Source organism: Juglans regia, chromosome 5 (assembly GCF_001411555.2).
Source record: "Juglans regia cultivar Chandler chromosome 5, Walnut 2.0, whole genome shotgun sequence".
NCBI lineage: Eukaryota > Viridiplantae > Streptophyta > Magnoliopsida > Fagales > Juglandaceae > Juglans > Juglans regia.
Window position 1 is genome coordinate 2,851,868 of NC_049905.1, and position 22,006 is coordinate 2,873,873.

At 35.4% G+C, this 22,006-nt stretch overlaps 2 protein-coding genes across 2 annotated transcripts; one reads left to right on the plus strand and one right to left on the minus strand.

The window, feature by feature from the left end:
• Positions 1-5,066: 5,066 nt before the first annotated feature.
• LOC108987640 (probable pectinesterase/pectinesterase inhibitor 36) lies at positions 5,067-6,065 on the plus strand (the record flags this gene model as incomplete). The annotated part of the gene is given in 5 exon segments (XM_018960582.1): positions 5,067-5,105; positions 5,107-5,221; positions 5,372-5,433; positions 5,435-6,016; positions 6,018-6,065. Coding segments are annotated over 5 exon segments (846 nt in total), but the record flags the coding sequence as incomplete, so codon positions are not given.
• A 385-nt stretch (positions 6,066-6,450) lies between these two features.
• LOC108990810 (tubulin-folding cofactor D) lies at positions 6,451-19,431 on the minus strand. The gene is made up of 17 exons (XM_018964906.2): positions 19,109-19,431; positions 17,300-17,847; positions 16,695-16,797; positions 15,523-15,699; positions 15,087-15,278; positions 13,911-14,027; positions 13,693-13,797; positions 12,764-12,934; positions 12,435-12,650; positions 11,299-11,497; positions 10,857-11,062; positions 10,544-10,768; positions 9,880-10,446; positions 9,521-9,790; positions 8,849-8,893; positions 7,492-7,677; positions 6,451-6,929 (listed from the first exon to the last, which is right to left on the minus strand). The coding sequence occupies exons 1-17, from the start codon at positions 19,304-19,306 to the stop codon at positions 6,639-6,641; spliced, it is 3,816 nt and encodes a 1,271-aa protein (XP_018820451.1). The 5' UTR covers positions 19,307-19,431; the 3' UTR covers positions 6,451-6,638.
• Positions 19,432-22,006: the final 2,575 nt, after the last annotated feature.

The following is a 22,006-nucleotide window of genomic DNA, read 5'->3' on the forward strand; positions in this document are numbered from 1 at the left end:
AGAACTTGAAGTCAGTCCAAAATTTTGAGTAGTGATTGATAAAAAATTGAGATGCATTCTTCTAAATATATAATAAGAATTTATTGAATTGAAGGAGAAGAGAATTTTTAGTAACATTGCCTAGTGGTGGCAATACGACGTCACACGGGCAATGGACACTATATATGAGACGCACTTGGCACTTGGAGGAGCAATTAATTAGGAGATGATCATGATCTAAACCATTATCATACACATGATTATTATATATATATATATATATTTATATATGCTGAAATATAGCAAGTGGGATTACTTGCTGATGGCTATTAATCAATAGGAATCATGATTGATCAAGTCTTTTTTCTGTATATAAATATTAATTCTTACGTTCTTGTCATCTCAAAAGAGACAGCAACACTTCATTCTTATCTTCTTAATCTACATAAAATTTTCTTGTGTGAACTAGTTCTCAATATATATATATATATAGAGAGAGAGAGAGAGAGAGAGAGAGAGAGAGAGAGAGAGAGAGTGTTATTGGAACTCTATCTTGCTAGGATTGCTCTAAATTAAACGATATATATCGTTAACTTATATATATAATATATAAATGGAAGGCATATACGTATATATATAATATATAATATATAGATTAATCAATACTAATTAAGTCGATTTTAAAATTAGGTACATTTTTTTCTGAACCAGTCCAATTCCGTGCTGGCGCACATGATCTTAAATATTTATGCTATTTATAATTAAGTTAATTAGATTTTACTTTTTTATCCCATACACGTACACTTTTCACGTTGTTTCTTCTTCTTTTTTCTCCTTTTGGCAGGTAAACGTACGTCCAATTTGAAGAACGATTTCATATATCTTTCAATCAATTAAGATGTACTTAATCTCTTGAGTACCTGATCATGAGCTATATATATCTTAATCAACGCTTTTTGCCCATAAATACCTTTATCAAATACATCAGCTTAGAGATCAGCTCCAAAAATAATAGCATGATCTATACAATTAAGTGAGTTTTACTTTTTTTAAATAAATAAATAAATAAATGTACGAAATTTATACATTTTAAAACTGTATCTAATATTACTAGATATGACGCATATAAATTTAGTTTTTTTTTTTTTATCTACTCAAAATCAAAAGATTAACAGCAAATAACCAAACACTAGTACTTAAAAAAAATGAAGAAATTAATTGCTAGGTGAAGTTAATTAATACGTGCTGCATGCAGCTTTGACAAAAAGCTGACAGGCTTGGAGTAGTTGGACGTAATCAAAAGAGAGACAATGTATCATGACTAAATGAAATTAAAGAAAGAAATAATAACAAGTGCTCAAGTTGATAAGCATCATCTGCCTTCACATCATCACCATTATTACGAACGTCACCCTTAATTTCCTAATTTTGACTCATATTATTAAATGATCTAGAGATATAGCTTTGATCTGGACCATTCAAAACCGTACGAACACGTGGCTGCATGGTATAGACTTACCAACAAACTTGTTGACTTTTGAATTTAACGCTTCATGATCAATTATATAACTTTCCTTGGTTCGCTAGCAGCTTTTACCCACCCAATTATATATATTATGCTAAAAGCCATGAAAATTAATTTGATCCCCTGTATATGGTAAAAGTAAGGAAAATTTTAAACACCACACTGTCATTTCATTTTTATTTTATTATGTAAAATATGACACTTTTATCATTATTAGATGATTCTTTATCATCAGAGATAAATATGTCATATCTTACACAGTAAAATAAAAGTGGAATGAGAGTGTGGTGTATAATATTATTTCAAAAATAAACATTTTTAAAAATATATATTTAATATATCTTGTCCATGCATATATACATAATGGCTTTAGCTGAGTTCAAAAGTATAGGTTAAGTCTTGCTGTTATGTTGAGGTCATATATAGGGTGGATAATTTCTACTGATTTCATTAGTTTTATGATGACATTTCATTCTTTATCAGATTGAACATAGAAAGAAATGGAATGCAAGAAAGAACAAAAAGAGAAAGATCTTGGAGAGAAAATGTATCGAAATTGTACTATTAGAACTCTTCTCTTGTACAAGTATCTGACGTCTATTTATACACATACAGAAAGAATAACTAACATAACTAACTGCTATACACGTGTAATACTAATTTTGACTTATATAATTTAATATTCTCCCTTAAGATGGAGTGTAAATGTTAATGACACCCATCTTGGAGAGAATATTAGAGAAAGAATTGAAGCCGAGAGGCTTAGTCAGAATGTCTGCCACTTGATGAATTGGAAAAACATGCAATGTTTTCATAGTTCCTGCCAATAACTTTTCTCGAACAATAAGACAATCTATGTCAATATTTTGTTCGCTTATGGAAAACTGTGTTTGCAGCTCTATGAATAGCAGCCTCATTGTCACAAAAGAGCACAACTGGTTTGGACTGTGGTGTGGACAAATCTTTGAGCAGGTGTTGCAACCAAGTAATCTCACATGTAGTTGTTGCCATAGCATGGTATTCAGCCTTTGCTGTAGATCTAGATACTGTGTTTTGTTTCTTGGATTTCCATAAAACAAGTGATTATCCAAGAAATATACAAAAGCCAGTTATGAATTTTCTGGTGTCCCTACATGCAGCCTAGTCTGCATCACAAAAGGCTTTGAGTTGCAAATCACTAGATGAAGGAAAAAATATCCCTTGACCAGGATTGCTTTTGATATATCTGAGGACACGATGAGCAGCTGCTAGATGAACATCAGTAGGATTTGCAACATATTGACTTAGAATCTGAACAGCAAAGGACAAGTCAAGTCTGGTAATTGTTAGATAGAGAAGTCGTCCCACTAATCTTCTGTAACAAAGTAGATCTGAAAGAGTTGTGCCTTTTGTCTTAGAAAGTCTCAGGTTTTGATCCATAGGAAATGAAGCAAGCTTGCAGGCCAAATAACTTGAATCAGAAAGTATCTCAAGTGCATACTTCCTCTGTGAAAAAGTAATTGCTTTGGTGGATCAAGCAATCTCAAGGCCAAGGAGGTACTTTAAAGAACCAAGGTCCTTGAGCTTGTATTGTGAATTGAGAAATTGATTCAAATCAGCTACTGCAACATCCTCATTACTGGTGATGATGATATCATTTACATACACCAGTAATGCAATGAATGAATTGTTTTTCTATTTGCTTTAACATAGAAAAATATATGTATTTAATATATATATTTTCTCTTTTCGCCTCGCGTGATTTGTCGTCGTTAGTAGCCAAGGACCAGGTCGGACAGAAGCCCTCCTTCAAGTTGTAGTAGCTTTGTCTCGATCTCTCCTATGTTTCCCACTCGTAGTTGCCGTGCACTCACCATAAGGAAGACCCATCGAGCTGACAACCACTGTTAGGAGCAGATCTAGCTTCCGGTTCTGGCTCAAACCACTACAAAAATTGCCGGTGTCATCCACACAGCAAGATGCATCGTGAGATCCAGCCCCTAACGCCCTTCTCTCTCCTCCTCTGTTTCTGTAAGGTTTTTCTTTGAACTTTACTTTGGTTGTTGGGTAAGAGTGTAGGAGATGAAAGAAAGTATAAAATTTCTTAAATTCTTTGTTTTCTTTCACTCTATGTAGAGAGGATGCAGAGATGAGAGAGCGAGCGACAGAGGGAGGAAATGGTCTGAGAGACCGATAGAGGGCGAGAGAGTGACGGAAAGAGAGATTAGCTAAGCATCCAGTTTTTTTTTCTTTTTCTTTTTTCTTTTCGATTCACAAAAACAATTTTTAGAGAAAATTATAATTATATTTTTAGAAAATGAAGCATGCATAGAAGCGACCAGAAGTGTACTTTTCAATGACCAAGGAAAGGGTGGAAGGGGCCGGGCGATCGAGCTGAGTCTTGAATGACCCAAATAGTACCAATCTTATCTCTTCATGTGATCGAGCCGCCCACAAATGAATGATTCAAACATGCACCTGTTCAAAAGATTGGGAGAAAGAAACTTTGAAAAAAATAAGAAAAAGAAAAAGAAAAACATGCACCTTTTCAGATGTAATTTGCTGGACATCAACTCAGTCTTTCACAATTCAAAAAGTTAAAAGGTTACCAATTAATACTTTGATTCATCAATTCAAATTAATCCGGCCGGTCCAACGTGAATTCAACGAGCTGTCGTGCTCTCAGCATTTCATAATATTGGAAGAGTAGTGCAACATATTTACATTTTTATTTGTAAGACTAATTATGTTAATTTTTTTTTAAAATTTAAATCTTAAATTTAAATTTTATGATTTTTAATATATTAATAGTTAACACGTAAAAAAGTAAATTTTTTATAATTGTTTTTTAAACTCCTTTAGCATTTTTCATTTGTTAGTCAATGCTGAATAGATAATAGTAATACGGTACGAGAAAGTTATTTATATATATTTTATGTTGTGAGTATAAGATATATTTTTATATATTAAAGCTGGACATAATGCATCCATAAGAAGAAAATAAAAATCTCTTCCGATGATTAAAGCTCAGAAAATCAACACTGCATGCAATTAACTACTAGGTAATGCCAAGTTGTAGTTAACTTTCTATAGTGATGGTACATATGCAAGACAGAAAATTCAAAAAATTCATAACAACCTTAAGATTCGCACTACCTTGTGGCTCCAAAATTCGGATTGTGACAATTTCAGATAGCCACATCCCACGTAGCAACAAGAAAATGTGTAGAAACTAATGAGAACAAGAAGATGACTAGATGTGGTCTAAAAACAGGATGTAAAGGAAAAACTATTAGAGAACATGATTAGACAAAAATAGTGGTTTCCAGCTCTAGTATATATATATATATATATATATATATATATATATATGCAGTCGCGATAGCTGTTCAAATCTAAAACGGGAAACCGATTATCAATATTCATTGAACATTAATTGATCTACTACTGTTGGCTTGATAGAAGCCAACACGTTCCCAAGCTATAACATTGCCAAATCACCCAGATCTCACTCCCCTCTATACACGTTTTTTTGTATAAGAATCACCTGGTTATATATGTACTTCAAAAAATCTAAATATTATTGGTGAAATCAGGGGTCTACAATGAGAAAGTGGAGACCGGATGGATCGAACATGAAGAATGTCATGTTGGTTGGTGATGGCATCGACAAAACAATTGTCATCGGTGACATAAACGTCCTAGACGGTTCTAGCACTTTGAACTCGGCCACATTTGGTAAGAAAAACAATTGAAACTTTAAGATACACTTAGAATTATATGTACCAATTTAAAGATAAGACATAACATTAAATGCTCATGGAATCCACACTGCTCGAAACTCCTACACAGCTTTATAAGTACTTGCTATATGGTTTATGATTGTAGATGTATCCGGGGATGGTTTCTGGGCAAGGGATATCACATTTGAGAACACAGCCGGACCCTACAAAACACCAAGCTGTGGCACTAAGGGTAAGCTTGGACTGCGCTGTGTTTTATCGATGCAGTTTCAGAGGCTACCAAGACACTCTCTGTGTGCACTCTTTAAGGCAATTTTATCGTGACTGCCACATCTATGGCACTATTGATTTCATCTTTGGTGACGCCACGACGGTGTTCCAAAACGTTGACATTTTTGTAAGGAGGCCAATGCGCCACCAAGCCAACATGATAACAGCACGAGGTAGAGTTAATCCAAATGAGAATACAGGGATTGCCATTCAAGGTTGTAGGGTTAGGTCAGCAAGTGATCTCAGTGCAGTAAAAAACATATATAGAACTTTCTTGGGTAGGCCATGGAAAAAGTATTCCACAACTGTGTTTATGAAGACTAACCTAGATGGTTTAATTGATCCAGAAGGATGGACAGAATGGAGTGGAAACTTTGCACTTTCTACACTGTTTTATGGGGAGTATATGAATACAGGTATTGGTGCATCTACTCAAAGAAGGGTGAAATGGCCTGGTTTTCATGTGCTTAAAAGTCCCCGGGAGGCTTGTCCTTTCGCAGCTAGTACATTTATCCAGGCAAGAGTCATGGATTCCAGATACGGGAGTGCCAATTTGGCTTGGAATTTAAGGGGTTCTCTCCACCTATATATAATGTCACATAATATACTTCCTTCCGCCACAAGTGAGGGTTCTTTTATAGTAATATTTGAGAAGATGTCACTCATGGACAGATGACCTTCGTCTCTTTTTGAAAATGAAAATAATAATAATAATAATAATAATAATAACAATATATTTTACATTTATTTTCTACAAGATCGATCTGTAGTTAATAATTTGGTGCTAGCTTGTGGACTGGCCAATAGATCAGTCGGCTGGATGTCGTCAATTTATATATCCATATACACATATTTGTGTTGAGTTATGGAGAAATGCATTGCTAAAGCAATTCTGTTCGAAAAGACCGCCAATTTCTGGTCACCGGATTTCACACAAATTTGTTCAGCTGGGTATAAGCCGGCAACGGTCATCTTTAATAGGCAATTCTTTAATAGGCAATGGTCTCAAACGATACATAGATACCTCTTTAATTTGCAAGCGCCTTCCAGAAAAGAAAATTAAAAAAACAAAGTCCTCGTATATGAACAGGGACACAAAAAAAGATAAAAGGTTTACAACAAAATTGGACATAAAAAAAAAATCAGAACCCAGCTGACCCAACCAATGAGGAATATGAAGCATTTTCATCAGCTGCTGGAGTCTTCTTACTGCCATCCTTGTTTGATACTCCATCATTCTTCTTGTAAAGTAGTGCTGTTTCCAAACCAGCCATATTGTACAATTCTAACCTTTGGTGCTTCGCCATTTCTATATCACCTTCCCAGCAAGTTTCAGAAATAATATCAAGTGCTTTCTCCATACTGTCCTCCGATACAAGATTCCCATTTTGCAGGAGCACAAGGTAAACTTGTTCGGCAGAAGCTTTCCGTATCTGTGTTATAACAAGAGTTTATTGACAGGAAAAAAAAAAGGGTACTGAACCAATAAGCAAGGTTATGGTATTTGGATTATAACCAGAGTTAATTGAAAGGAGGGGTACAGAACCATAAGAGAAAAAAGAAGGTCGTTAATTGAGTTGCTTTATAGATACTATAACCCACAGATCCTATGAGTATGAAGATGTAATTCATGAAAATAAAGGAATTTTCTGTCCCCATAAAGGAAACAATGGCTTTCATGGCACATGTAAGATTCATATTGAAGGAGACTCGAAGCTGGTTATAGACAGTCTTATTGCCAGTGTTAATATTCCATGGACTTTTCATGACATTCTTGTATCCTTCTATATTTCTAGATAGAAGACCCTCTTTTAACTCTGATACAGACTATGAACTTTAAACAACATGCTAATCTTTTTTTTGATAAGTTAAACTACATGCTAATCTTTATAGGATCAAGTATGGAGATATTTATGTTAAAGCTTGTGAGAAGTTTTGATTCTTTTAATTACTCTTGCCAAAGAAAACGTAAATATTTTGTGACCCCTCACAAACCTTTGGGTATCGATGGCCAAGGAAAGTGAGAAGCTGAGAGAAGGCTGGAGAGTTGATCGATTCCGCCAGTGAAGCAATATATCCTAGTATTGCGATGCCTGCATATAACTTGGAGAAGTCCTTTGACCACTTCAGTTCAACTGCAAGGGAAGACAAGACACCTGTGCAGAAGGTTGTAGTATGAACCTGGACATTGAAATTTAGAGCAGGTCAATTAAAAAAGATTTTTAACAGAGGAAATATAACTAAAACATTTTTTTGAAGTATAGGAAATATAACTAAAACATAAGGGATCCTTAGTCAGTTATTCACGATTAGTACAACGTGCATTTCAAGACCACGGCCAAAAGGAGGTTTATGCAATTGCAGCATTTCTGCAGAATTGGGACAAATGGATGATGGGATTATAAGCATCACCTTGGCTGCTAAGCAGTTCACTTTCACAAAAAGTCCATCCAGAGTTTTTGTTTAGACAATCCAAACTTACCCCCCGTCTTGAAGAGTGAACAAATAACATACAAGTAAACTAGTAAAAGTAGGGTCTTACAAATAAATACATTGCTCCTGATTGATGTTACCAGGAACACGGATCACCATTATGCAGAAAGAAAATAGGCACAGGAATGCCGCTGATCAATATTTCTTTGATACGGGGTAAGGCTTGTACAGCCCATCTAGATTGGTTAGTAATAAGAATCTCGTCAGATGATTTTGGAGGCAAGACTTTTGGCTTTCCATCAAAACTAATTTGCACAACTTTTGAATTCAAAACTTCAAGAAATATGTTTGAAACTGACCAATATAAGCACAACAAAATTCTTGGTGTATGATGGTTTTGCCCACAAAAATTTGTTTCTTTTAGATTCAGGTGGTTGCTTTAATTTTTGCTTTGAAAAGAAGAATTTAAAAATAATACAAAGAAACTATGGGGTTTCCAAATGTAATGATCTGGATGGGCAACATGGTTTGGATAATATAAAACAGATCACACTTGTTTTGTCACCAGCAAATCGTGGTACCCAGATCCTTGTAAATACGCTCTGGAACAGTTACTGCTGATAATATCCATGAATTATGAGATGATTCTCTAGCACTGAAATAAATTATTAAATTCACATTTTCTCATCAGCTTAAACTTTTGGGACAAATAATAATTTAACAATTGAGTATTACTATTCTAAGACTTCTACATCACACACCATCCACATGGCATAATTTAATTTGTAAGATTCAAATTTTAAAATTTATCTTCCTAATAAAATTATGCCATGTGGATGGTGTGTGGTGTAGAGGTCTTAGAATAGAGTTATTCTTTAACAATACTAACAACATCAATAAACTGGATGAGTCAACTAACCTCCATATTTAAGAGTATCTTTTTGCTGAATAGAATCTCGATCGTCTGAAATACAGAAGAGTTTTTATTTTTGATAAGTAAATGCAAATAAAGAAGAATTTTCATTTCATGAAAACTTAAAAAAAAAAAAGGATAAAAGGCATGGTATAACAAAGACATTATTTTGAGAAACAAAATGCATCAAGCACTCAGGAGTTTGCTTTCATCGCAACACAAGTCTCACTTCTTATTCCTTCTTCATACACTTCTCTTAACCAATTAAAAATGTGTGCTCTCTAGACATTCATTCTCTCAAAGTCTTAAAATAAATGATACTCTAGTGCTTCCACTCTCACCCCTGCAGTGTTCTGGTCACTTTGACCCAAGCTTTCATCTCCTTCGGTAAATATTTTGAGATAGGCGAATATTATGATTCTCGTGAAATGAGAAAAAGATATAATCGGTCAACTGCAGACAATGACTGGGTTTAAATCAGATGAGATTATCTAATGTTCAGTTATATATGTATTTTGCAGCTTGTGGTTAGTGCAACCCACACACAACAAACAGTTGGTAACTTAATTCTAGAGCACAAGTCACAGAGATGACCAGCCATTCATTCTTATCTCTATTTTAAAAGTAAAGCAGCAAAGATTTCATGTTTCCTCCAAAGTGCTTCTCGGGAGATGTTACCTTCAGAGTGGGTACAATCACTCTATCACATCTTTTGTACTGTAGAAGAACCCAAAGGATGTCCTTAGATAGCATACATTCTCTGGAACTTTTCTCATCAAGTCCTTCAGTATTAGCTGATTGAAGAAACTCTAACAATGCTGAGATTGATGCCTTCCTCAGAGAATCTTGCAACCCACCAGTGGAGGTAACTAACCCAGACAGGACAGATCTACTATAACAATCAAATTGAAGTAACTGTACAAACCGTGGATATGAGACAGTGGGTACCTACAAGCAAGTAGACAGCATCATTTCCATCAAAGAACTCAAATTACTTACCAAGTACACAGCAGAAGAAATGATCAATTTATGCTTACCCCCCATTTTAAACCTGCGTCATTAGGGACAATTTCTTCCATCTTTTCCCTGTAAGGTATGTATGGAACATGAATTATTTCATTGTACAAAATCCTTTGAAGAACCTTTGCTGCTGCTTCTCTCAGTTTATCCATCTTCTCTACAGCTTGCTTACAAATTGCTCCAACGAAGATGGAAGCAAGATTTGCATCAAAAAGTGAATGCATCTGGTTATTTTTAACTACGACAGAATTTGACAGCTCTGATGCAGATTCTATTCCTTCTGATCTTCTAGTAGAACCATTGGAATCTCCCTTACATAGGATATATATACATCTCTCCAGGCCATCCATAGCAGCCTCACGAACCCAAGAACCCACATCACCTCTGTTATCAACAGAATAGTCATCTAGAGCTTTAAATAAACTCATCATCACTTTGTTCTTAATTAGAAGAAAAAGAGGCATGTCATCCACCCAAGACTGGATATTCGGATCTTCTCTAGCCTGAATTAACGTTTCACAGACTGATATGAGTCCTTTGACAGCATTTACCCGTGCTTCAGCATCTCTATCTTCAGGGTTGTCCTGCACATTAAAAAAAACTAGTTAGGTGACTCTCCCATTCATTAATTTTATAACAATGCAACATTCCAATGATACTTGCAACTTCAAGTAGGTGCACCTCAATAACACAAGCGCTACAAAGCTTCAAAAGCACATCCTTCCAACTCTTAGCCAATAATTCATAAGGCAAAACGCCAAGTGCCAATGCAGATCCTCTTCTTAGAGCAACATTTGGATCAGTCAGCATTTGAAGGTACTTTGACACTATATCACCAATACCTCTAATGTCTTCAATGAGCAGATATGCTTTTACAAAATGTTTCAGAGCACCAACAGCAGCACTCTGTGCATCATAAGGAAAAAAAAAAATCAAGGAGTCCCACAAAATAAGTTAAGTCAATGAGCAAGATATTATACTAAAGGACAACTACCTGTATCTGAGAATTAGGATGTCTCAGATTATCACTCAGAGTATCAATCAAACTTCGTTTAATCTTTTCTGTTAATGGCAAATGAGATGAAGAGATACATTCGATAAACCGGGAAACAGCTGAGCGCATTATCTCTCCACCCTTTCCACGATAAAGTCGTGCTTTCTCGATAGCGGGAACTACACCAGCAATTCGCTGTTGTGTATCTGTAAAAGAGAAATTTGCCAAAATCAAAACTTGTTTCTGCATTAAAGCTGAAAAGAAAAAATCAAATTGCCTTTATTTATAAGCTAGAAGACCAAATATTCACCCTTTCATCCATTATAGTATATCCCAAAAACAAAAACACATTGTCAATTGTGAGAGGATACGGCTAAGAAGTTTTACTGGCATTCTGATTTGGATCAAACAAAATAAAATTCAAGAATGTAAGATTACCAACCAGAGGGAAGAATATAATCACATCGATGTAGAGCCAAAACAAGTTCACCAGCTGCTAAGGTTGCACCATGGCGCATGCACAAATCAGATGAGAGAGTACAAGAAATTAGTTTCTCCACCACAGAATTTGCAAAATATTCGGCGTCATATTTGACAAGAGCAGAAAGGGCATCCGCAGCAAGCTCTCTCAAGCCTTTATCCTAATCACATAAAACATTAGTAAGTTATATACTTTTAAATCCAACAAAATTAGAATAATGATATATTTACAATATTATGCACCAATAAATACTTCCGTGGCATATGTAATCATGGAAATTTTTTAGAATGGTAGGAAAATAAAAACAGTTAAGTTTTCAGCAAGAAGGAAGAAAATGAATAATAGGAACGATAAAAGTTCTTGGTCCCTACAGAAATAAAAAGAATTTCACATTCTTCTCCAGAAAGGGATGATGAGTAAAAAGTCTATTTATTATACAACATACTTGCCCAAGCAAATTCACAGCAAGCATGTATAAAGGTAACTTTCAAAGAACTTAAGGTTGTTTGGGAGGAAGGGAACCTCAAAATAATTACCAATGATCCATCTGATGTCATGTTAATAAATTTGAGAGGTTTTTGTACAGGTACTGAAGAAACCATGTTCAATCTTGACCCCTTATCAAGAATCTGTTATTGGTGGTAACAAGCTTCATATCTGTAATTAGACATAGAACTCAGGATCTACTTCTTGAACCCAAGCTCGTCACCTTCCCCAAAATATCATGACTAAATACTACTTCAAACAAACTTGCCAAAAAAACAAACAAACAAACAAACTTGCCAATAATGACTGATAACTTTGCGGGCCAGTTTCCAATATAGTGTTTATTCAGCAAATCATTCACAAATTATGTGTAGTTGGGATAAAAATAAATGGGGATGTAAGATGAATCTATAGTAGCTTACAATCCAGATTTTTCCTCTGAAACTTTGGCCGCGGAAAGTTCATTTTAGACAAAATGGCTCGAATTTATTAATCTAGAAAAACCATCAAGCTGGAGGGGGAAAAAAAGTCATATTTATGAACTAATATTCAAATGCTTTCTAAAATATACAAAGTTGAAATATATGAAAGAAGTTTAAGTTGGAGTATACCCAGTGACAGATCTTGTTATACAGCAGTTCATCCACAAACGGATAAAGATACCCCTCATACTTAGCAATTTCTACAGCAACATGTAAATATGAGTTCACTCGCGAAGAAAGTGAAAAATAATCAGCAGTGTTCACTATATCAATGCCATGTGGGTAATTCCCTTGCCTTCCAACATTCTCCTGGAAAGCAGCTGCAGCTGCTCTTCTACAGTTAACCTAGGAAGAAGTTCTGAAAATCTTTAGCAATATTGCTATCAGACAATAGTGATTTCTTAAGAACAATTAAAATTACAGAACAATACAAAAATGTAATAGCAAGATTTCAGCACCTCACGGTCATAGCAAGCCACGGTTAGAAGGTGTGGAGAGAGTTGTTCTAGTACATTTCTCATGTCTGTGTGATAATATGCACGACCAAAGGCCCAACAAACATAGGCAGCAGCATCACGCACATGAGATCCAACACTATGCGGACCTCTTCGAATATCATAATGTAGTGCCTGTTAAAAAGAGTTATTGATCAGTTTACTGCTGCATTCTAGGTATCTTTGCACAAGGTTTTATCTCTCTGACTCGTGATTATTTGGAAAATAATGTCTAATAAATACAAAAATCAAAGAAAAGAAGCAGTATTGAATGAGGCAAAGATGTGAAAGCTTACAAAAAAATCACATTTCACCACTATATCAGTTTCAATCATTTAGATAAGAGATTTTTTTTGGGAGGGAGAGGAAAAGAAGAAAAATAATCAGTACCATAATAATAACTTTTTTTTTTTTTAAGTATCAGTACCATAATAATAACTAGAACTATCAACCATAAATGATGAATTGGCTAGAGGAAGGGATACAATTGGTACACAGTTGAAAGCATGGAGCAGTGTTCCCTTATGAAATACCATGTGTAGAAGAAGCAGATAAATAACTTGGAACTAAAAAGAAATTAGCATCAGGCGAAGAAAAGAAAAACTCATTTCTACTGAAATAAAGGTCACATTGCCCAAGTAGTTGAAAAGAAGCTCAAATATGACACCTTCTCCCCATAAGTAAATTTTGCACGTCTTACACCACAAGCTACTATGCCAGACATAGATGAGTAAACAAGAACAGGAAACCATGTTTTCGATGTACTAACTGAAACAGTATTGGTCAGGAAAACGTTCTCCAATCAAAGATCAAACGGAAAGAATACTGCCACAAAATGAAAACACAAAAACTTCAAATTGACTGGTTGCAGTTTACATTTTTATAGGTACAACCTTAATGACAACAGGTACAACTTTGGGAAGACTGACGGGTAAGAGCAATCCTCTGCGTGCCAGTTCAGCCAATGCTAAGCAACCTCCATGCCATGATCCATCTCCCTGGAAATATATAACATGCATCACAGCTCTACACCTTAAAAGGAGTGGACAATTGAATAATTTGCATTCTCACAGGGAACGAGATACAAAAGAGAGCAACTGCACCACTATACCTCGCCTGGGGAAAACAGTTCCGAGACAGATGATAGGACCTCTTCTGAAAGGGCAGATGTTAGGCGTGAAGTTATGCGGCCTATACCTTTTGCAGCAGACCAACGCACAACAGTGTCCTGCATTGCCATGCCAACAATGTCAACTTCAAACCGGCAGTGTAAGTGATGAAATTAATAAATCAAACAGAAACCAATAGTGGGAAGAAGGGAAAAAAAAAGGAATACAATAGCCATATCATTGTGAATAGGTTCCCTTCTTTTCTCCTCCACTTTACAATCAAACAGGGAAAAAATTATATCCTGAATATCAAAGGTAAGGGCAGCAAATCCCAGTACTTTTCCGTTCATCCCCTCTCTATCTGTTTCTTTATGGTCCATTCCATCCTGAGTTCCCAAACATGGTGTAGGGCAATGATATTTTATCAACTGAAGATGCAGCTTGGTGAAATCAACACATTCATGTCAAACCTATATTCAAGTTTTGGAAATAAGAAATCCTAACAGAAAGGCTTACTGCATTCATGGCTAACTAAGGAAAAAACCCACCTTGCCGGTAATCTTAAAAAATCCAAAACCTAGCCTACAATATGAGCATTCATATGCAGATTCCCAAAGATGTCCTGAGTCAACTCTTTTGGGACTATTCAGAAATGGATAGTAAACTAGATGGCATTGATCAGGCATGCAATGCACTTATTCATGCATTTTTGCAGGCATGTCACATTTCAGCTATTTTATAGCATTAATTTACCTTACACAACTTCTGGAAATTTGCTAAAACCAAGAACTAGCTTTCTATCAGCCGTATTTTAAAGCTTCAGCCATTACTCTCCTCTTGAATAGTTTTCACCATCTCATCCATAATTTCACCCCTTAGACTTCACTCATATAAAAAACATGAAGTACTAGCAAACATGAACTTTTTATATCACAAGGAGGAGAACCACGATCAATATAACCCAAACACAAGTAATACCTCCGATGAAAGATCTTAAAAAGTCTGTAGGGATCCAGTATATAAAATATTTATGAGACTCATCTATCTACATTTAAAGATTTAAGATAACAAGCACCTAGATATCATCAAGGTATCATGTCAATTTTCACCATTGGAGACACTTAGTATACGGGAGAAAATAATCAAGATCACAACAGATTCTCACCCTTCAAACATACCGTATCTCTCAAGCCAGAGAGCAACATCTCAATTATCTCTTCAACAACATCTGGAACATCCATATCTTCATCTTGGATGGAATTTGACCTTTGTTCTGAGTTAGGGGAGTCTACATTTAAAGCATGACTGCCTTGATCATCTTTTTTGGATGCAGGCACAGAAATATTCTCTCCAAATGAACTAGAAGTACCCTGCATTGATGGTTTTGAGGGAAAAATACGAATCAACTACGACCCGTTTAATTAACGGATAACACGACATGACTCGCTTAACTCGTTTAGTAAAAAGCCATTTGACAAGTAAGGTAGGGAAATCTCAAAGGAATGCAGGGCAAGCAAATGAGGTACTAGCATCTTGAATATTCATACATGAAATATTATATCATGAAAAATAAGGTTTTTGAATGAGAATAACAAAATCCTTGGCACGACTAACCACATAGCGCCAAGAAGATGACCGATATGGGAGGCAAGTAAACCCAATCCTCTGAGTTAACTTCACAAGATACTTGCGAAGTAAAGGACTCCGAGCTGCAGCACTGGACTTCATCAATACTGAGCTGTCATTCCAAACCATTGGAATCACATGAAGCAAGAGTTTTCGATCACCAGCCTGTCTATGATAAATGGTATGTAAGAGATGCGAGTACTTGAGAAGGCGGGAAAATGTAGCTTCCATTGGATATAAGAATGAGACCAAAAGAAAAATATCAAAACACTTGATTGAACAGATATATGGCATACAAAGCACACTCAAAAAAGATATACTTATGCAACTCTTTTCTTTCATCTTTCTTATCTTAACCTGTATACAGAAAAAGGTCAAAAAGAAAGGAACTTCAGCCAATGGAACTTCTCTCCCAACTTATGAGTGATCGAGCCAAAGCTCAAATAGTATCACAAAGCTCTGTACATTAGTTACTGTTGTCTGTTAATTATTATGAAAGAAGTTCACAATGGTGCCAAGTTAAGAGAAAATAATCATCCGAATCAGCACATTTTGTTAGCAAAGAACTCAACTGCAAACCATAACCTCTTGCCTTGCATTATTCCATCCTTGGATTTATACACATCAGCAGATATATTGATTCATGAGTGACTCAAGAAGAAGACCATGAGTCAATAGGTAATAGAAGGGAAGAAAATCAAATGTAACCTTGCAAACCAAAGTAAACCAGCATGTAGCCACAACTCAAATTCAGCAAATGAGTTCTCTCTATACTTTTCATTGTGCCCAGTTAAGAGTGTTGCCATTGAATTTCAAACATCCATGGTGAAGAAAAACCAGTCTAATTGCTTACCAATCAACTGGACTAGGATCCAAATTGAAAAACTCACAAGAAAAGAAGCTTATTTTCTGCTCGTTCAATGATAAATAGAATCATCAAGAGAGCATTAACCCCGCAAATGATTCAAATAATCTATTTAGAATCAAACGCAACAGTGAGATCGTTACATACTTTATGATAATGACTGTCATAATAATTGTATATTTACAGACTTGGGGAAAATGGTTCCTCAGCCATCACCTCTCTGAAATGTATAAGAGGCACCACTGTGAATAATGCTTGCAATAGAATTATTGAAATGAAAAGAACGAAGGAAGACCTTGAAAATGGAAGCCAATGCTTCAACGACACCAAGTAGCCGGAAGTGATCCAAGACATCATCAGTGGCCAAAGATAGGACTCCATGTGCCCATTCAACAAAGCTGAAGTAACAGAAGAATTAGGCAAGTTTATACAGAAAAATTATATGAGTTCTTGACTTTTAAAATGATATCATTTAACTCCAGCATTCTAGCTCAACTAAAATAAACAATGGACAAGAAAATTACAACCAAACCCACCATGTAAAAAATGATAGTACATCAGCAAGATCAAATGATGATTACAGAGACTACAATTGTACAAGGAAGTGACTATAGGACCAGTGCCTTTATATGTAAATATGTCCCCTGGAAAGTTTCCTTTCCAAGTGGCCATGAGAGACAAAAGAATAAGAATTGATCAGGCTTTTTCTCTGTATCTGGAAATAAAAGAAGAAATGAGCCACCATTACTGGCAATGCTTCAAATATAGAAAATTAGTCAGCACCAAAAAACTAGCATTTTGTCAAAAACTTTGATGATTCACTGTCTGCGTAAGACACAACATAAACAGGTTGATCTTATCCTGCAACAGCATGGGGCTTATATGCATAATGGCAGCTACCTGGCAAAGGCCTTTGGCATATCTGGGCGTGTCAGAAGCTTAGAGAGCAGTAACCCAGCTATAGTGCGCATGGGGCCAGCATTTGAAAGGTAATCCTTACAAAACCCTAATATCCTCAGTACCAGCGGGGCTGGCTCAAGTTCACCCAGATTACTGTTGTTTGCAATACTAGTATCAACAGTGGAGATATCAAACGGAACCAAAACAAGTATGGAAAGCCACAAAAGTACTACACATTTAGCCTCCATCTCTCCTGTACTTTCCTGCCGTAATGATGTCAAAGAATTTGCGTCGTGGCACTTCTCCAATAGAGATACTGCTAGTTCTAAATCAGACACTTGATGAGGGAAGAACTTGATAACAGCCTTGTATCCGCAAACTGTGACCAGTGAATAAATAATGATGCATATAGGCTTGATTACTTCTAGGATTTCATCTGAAGCTACACCTAGTTCAATTGTTTTAGAACGGATAATGAACATCAGAGGGCAAACTATGCTCTCCAGGTACGGCTCTAGCAGTTGACCCTGTTGCTGATACTTGTCCAACTGAAAACAAGTGAACAAATGTTTGAACATGACAAGCAAATAGCCAAAAATGTGTTCCGCGACTTTTTAAAGGTTCCAAAATATCTAATTCACACATAAAATAGAGATTTCAAGGAAAAATATATCAATAATGCTACTTGGCAATTTGAAACTTACCGTTCAGGTGGTCCTCTTGACGTGGCACCACCATGTGATGCCAGATGATTTATTAAAAAAAATTAAAAACACAAACACAAAAGGGGTAGAGGGAACCTAGAGTTGTAGTTCCTTTTTTTGTATTTTCGGACGTCCTTTTGGTTAGAATATATTTTTTGTGTTTTTTTTTTAATAAACCACATGGCACTACGTGGTGGTGCCGCATCAAGAGGGTCATCTGAGCGGTAAGTTTCAAATGGCCCAGTAGCAGTACTCAAAAGATATATTCAATAAAATTATAATAACTACAAATCTGTATTCAGTCAAAGTGTCCATGGTATTCTAATATACTGTTATCACTGAATGTGGAATCCAAATACTACATACACTATATTGGCAAACCACATTCAAGCTTTAGCATAAGAATCGAGTGTTTGACGTTTTCCCTCATGGTATAGAATACACTTTTCATTCAAGTCTAGGATTTAGGAGCAAAAGGCAAAAGAAAAATGCCAAAGGAAATACATTTGATCCTCGTGAGTTTGAGAAAGGAATAAAAAAATGCAAACACGTCCAGCACGAATTGAGGCAGTCCAGCAGTGTGTCAGCAGCGGCAATACTTTCAAAATAAACTACAATATCAGAGGTGGAAAATAAGGATCTTAAAGTTTATTCAAAATGAAAGATTAATTGAAAAAAAAAATACGAACATGATAGAATGACAACCAAAAATGCAGAGTCACCCTTAAGATGCAGTTTCCAATACAAAGTACGAATGTTCTAATGAGTAACTTCAAAACTAAGCCCATATAAACGAGACATATTTTGAAACAAATGGAGGGACTATTCTACAAAATGCAACAGGCTAGCTCGAATTAAAAACAACCACAAAATCAGGCTTGATGATAGAACCCGGGAGCAAAACCCAGTTCATCTTGCAATCCTTGAAAATAAGGTAACCACAAACTCACAGATAAGAACTCAATCCGTCCCAAAAGCATTCGAAATGGAACGAATCACAAAAAGCTCAATCCTCAAAAATCCAACACAGCTAATCCATTGCAACTTCAAACGGTTAAAGTATACAGACTGATAGAATGAACTAAGAGAAAAATAGAGGGATTACAATGGATCGGATGGTGTTGACAGAGGAGGGATCGGAGACGCGGCCATTGGAAACGATGTCGAGTAGGAGGGACTTGACGAGCTTCCATTCCAGAAGGAAGTACTTCTGGAGAACCATCTCCTTGGAATCGTGCTCGTCGTCTTCTATGTCGTACACCACCATTTCCATATCCGGCTTCTCCTCCGCCGTGCTCGCCATCTTACACGGAGATAGAGACAGAGAGAACGACTCGTCGTCCAGAGACTAGAAAAGGAGAGAGTTGTCTGTGAGAGAGCGCGAGAGCGAAAGGGCTCCAGTTCCCAACTCCCCCGCCTACTGCGCCACTCTCGAGATCCGAGTAATATCGTTCATTTTCAAATTTCAATTAATACTAAAATTTCAATTCATAAATTTTTTTTTTATATATATTTCACTTTTATCTCATTTTTGTTTTTGTTTTAATTGATAAATATAACATCTTTTATTACTCTTAGATTATCTTTTAGTTTTTTAAAAATTAACGTAAAAATTAATAAAAAAATAAAACATCATTATATTAGAATAAAATAATGCCAATAATTTTAGGCTATGTAATTCATCGCACTTCCTTAAAAATATAATGAAATCTACCATTAAAAAGTATGTTTTTTTATATAGATCCTAACTTTATCTCATTTTTTAATAAGAACATTAATATTCATAAGCCTCATATGTCACATACTATAATTTTATTTTAATTTTAATTTTTTAAATTTTTTTTAGTTTTATTCTTCTTAAAACAATTAAATTATTCTACTCATCATCTATATATCACATATTTAATAAAAAAATAATTAAAATAATTAAAAAAAATAATATATAGTGTATGAGACCTATAAATAAAATTTTTCTTTTAAAAAATGTGCCCAACTAGCTTTAGGATCATACTAGTCACTAGTCAGCCACCGTGTGACCACTAGTTCATTCCTCTCTTTTTAAAAAAAAATATTTTTTAAATATATTTAAATATTTAAAAAAATATTCAAATTCATTAATAATAATTTTTAAAATATTTAAAAATAATAATTAAAATGCAATAACAGTCAAACAAGAGAAAAACGGAAATTTTCCTTAATATTATTCGTTTAGACTTTTGTACAATATATACTGCATCTATTTTTTTTTTTTTTAAATTAAGCAAAGAATTTATGTAGTATGTAATGGTGAGGTTACTTATCAAAAAAATGTATATAGTGGTGAGGTTGATGGGCTGCTTCGGTAGCCTGTACGAGCTGTTGTCGTGTGGGCCACATGTTAGACAGCCACGAGATGGAAGACCGACCCATTGATTAAGGCCTGCTATCTTACCATTGTGGACACCTTTAATTATTGCTTTCAAAAATCATAATCGGAGTCAAAATCAAATAATCAAGTGATTTATTGAATCGAGCGATTTTTAATTTTTAAAATCAAACGATTCATGATAAATCTGAATATGATATTTTCATTTTTCCATTTGCTCCTTTTAAGCCTTCATTTTTTACCCCTTTAGAGCATTAGCAAACCATTGCCAAGTCTAAAATTTGAATAAAAGTTGAAGTTTTGGCTAAAGCCAAAGTTATTGAATATATTAATCTATTTTGGATTATTCATTCCAAAGTTAAAATCATAATATAATATTATATATTTTAATAATAATTTTGTTAATAATTTTTACCTAATTATCTAACAAACACATTTTTTCAACACTTCTCATACCCAACAATCACATATATAATTTTTGCATCAATAATCACATATACAATTACAATGGGATATTATCTTGTTGATAGTATATATCCTTCGTGGGCGATATTAGTGAAAACAATTCCTGCTCCACAATGAAATAAGAAAAATATTTTGCTACTTGCTAGGAGTCTGCAAGGAAAGATGTGGAGCATGCCTTCGGAATACTCCAACGTAGATTTGTAATTGTGCGTGGATCTGCTAGGTATTTTCAACCTGAATTTCTAGAAGACATTATGTATGCATGCATTATATTGCACAATATGATCGTTGAAGTGAGCGTCATCTATATCTCAGGCTGAACAATTCATTTATGAACAATTGAATGATACTCCAAATTAGCCAATTTCACGCGATAATATACTTGAATTTGTGAAGTTCATTACGCAACATTATCGTTTTAGAGATAGAAGCACTCATAATCAACTTCAGGCTGACCTTATCAAGCATTTATTGAGTATACATGGCCGCTCATAATTTCCTAACGATAATGTGGAAAGACTTGTTAGTTGATGTAGTATTTCTATGATTTGTTTAAGAGAAAAGCTTAGGGCCGAATGGTTTAAAATCACTTTTCGCACCAGCCAATGCTAATGTGCCACGTAGGTACTCCAGGAAAATATGGTATGAACTCACGTTCACCCGATCCCCCTCTATTTCCTCCAAATCTATCTCCCTTCCCCATCATCTGCACTCAAGTCCAAAAGAGGGGGGAAAAAAACCCTATTTCTCTCCCTTTACTCCAGACCACGAATCATAGGTCAGAGCTCCATTTTCTTCGCCATTGGCGCCGACCCTTTTTCGTCGTGCTAGGAGCAGAGATGATATGTTAAATCATCAAAACCAACACAACAAACTTCCGCGAGTTAGTGCAACGACTCATCGAAAAACCCAGTACATAAAAGGACTACAATGAGAAACCAAGAATTACCAGAAAAGAAGAGCCGAGAACTGCTTCATCCAAAGAGCCAGTGGCGAAGAAAATGGAGCTCCGACCTATGATTCGTGGTCTGGAGTCAATGGAGAGAAAGAGGGTTTTTTTCTCTTTTGGACTTGAGTGCAAATGATGGGGGAGGGAGAGAGATTCGGAGGAAACAGAGGGGGATTGGGTGGATGCGGGTTCATACCATGTTTTCCTGGAGTACCATTGGCTGG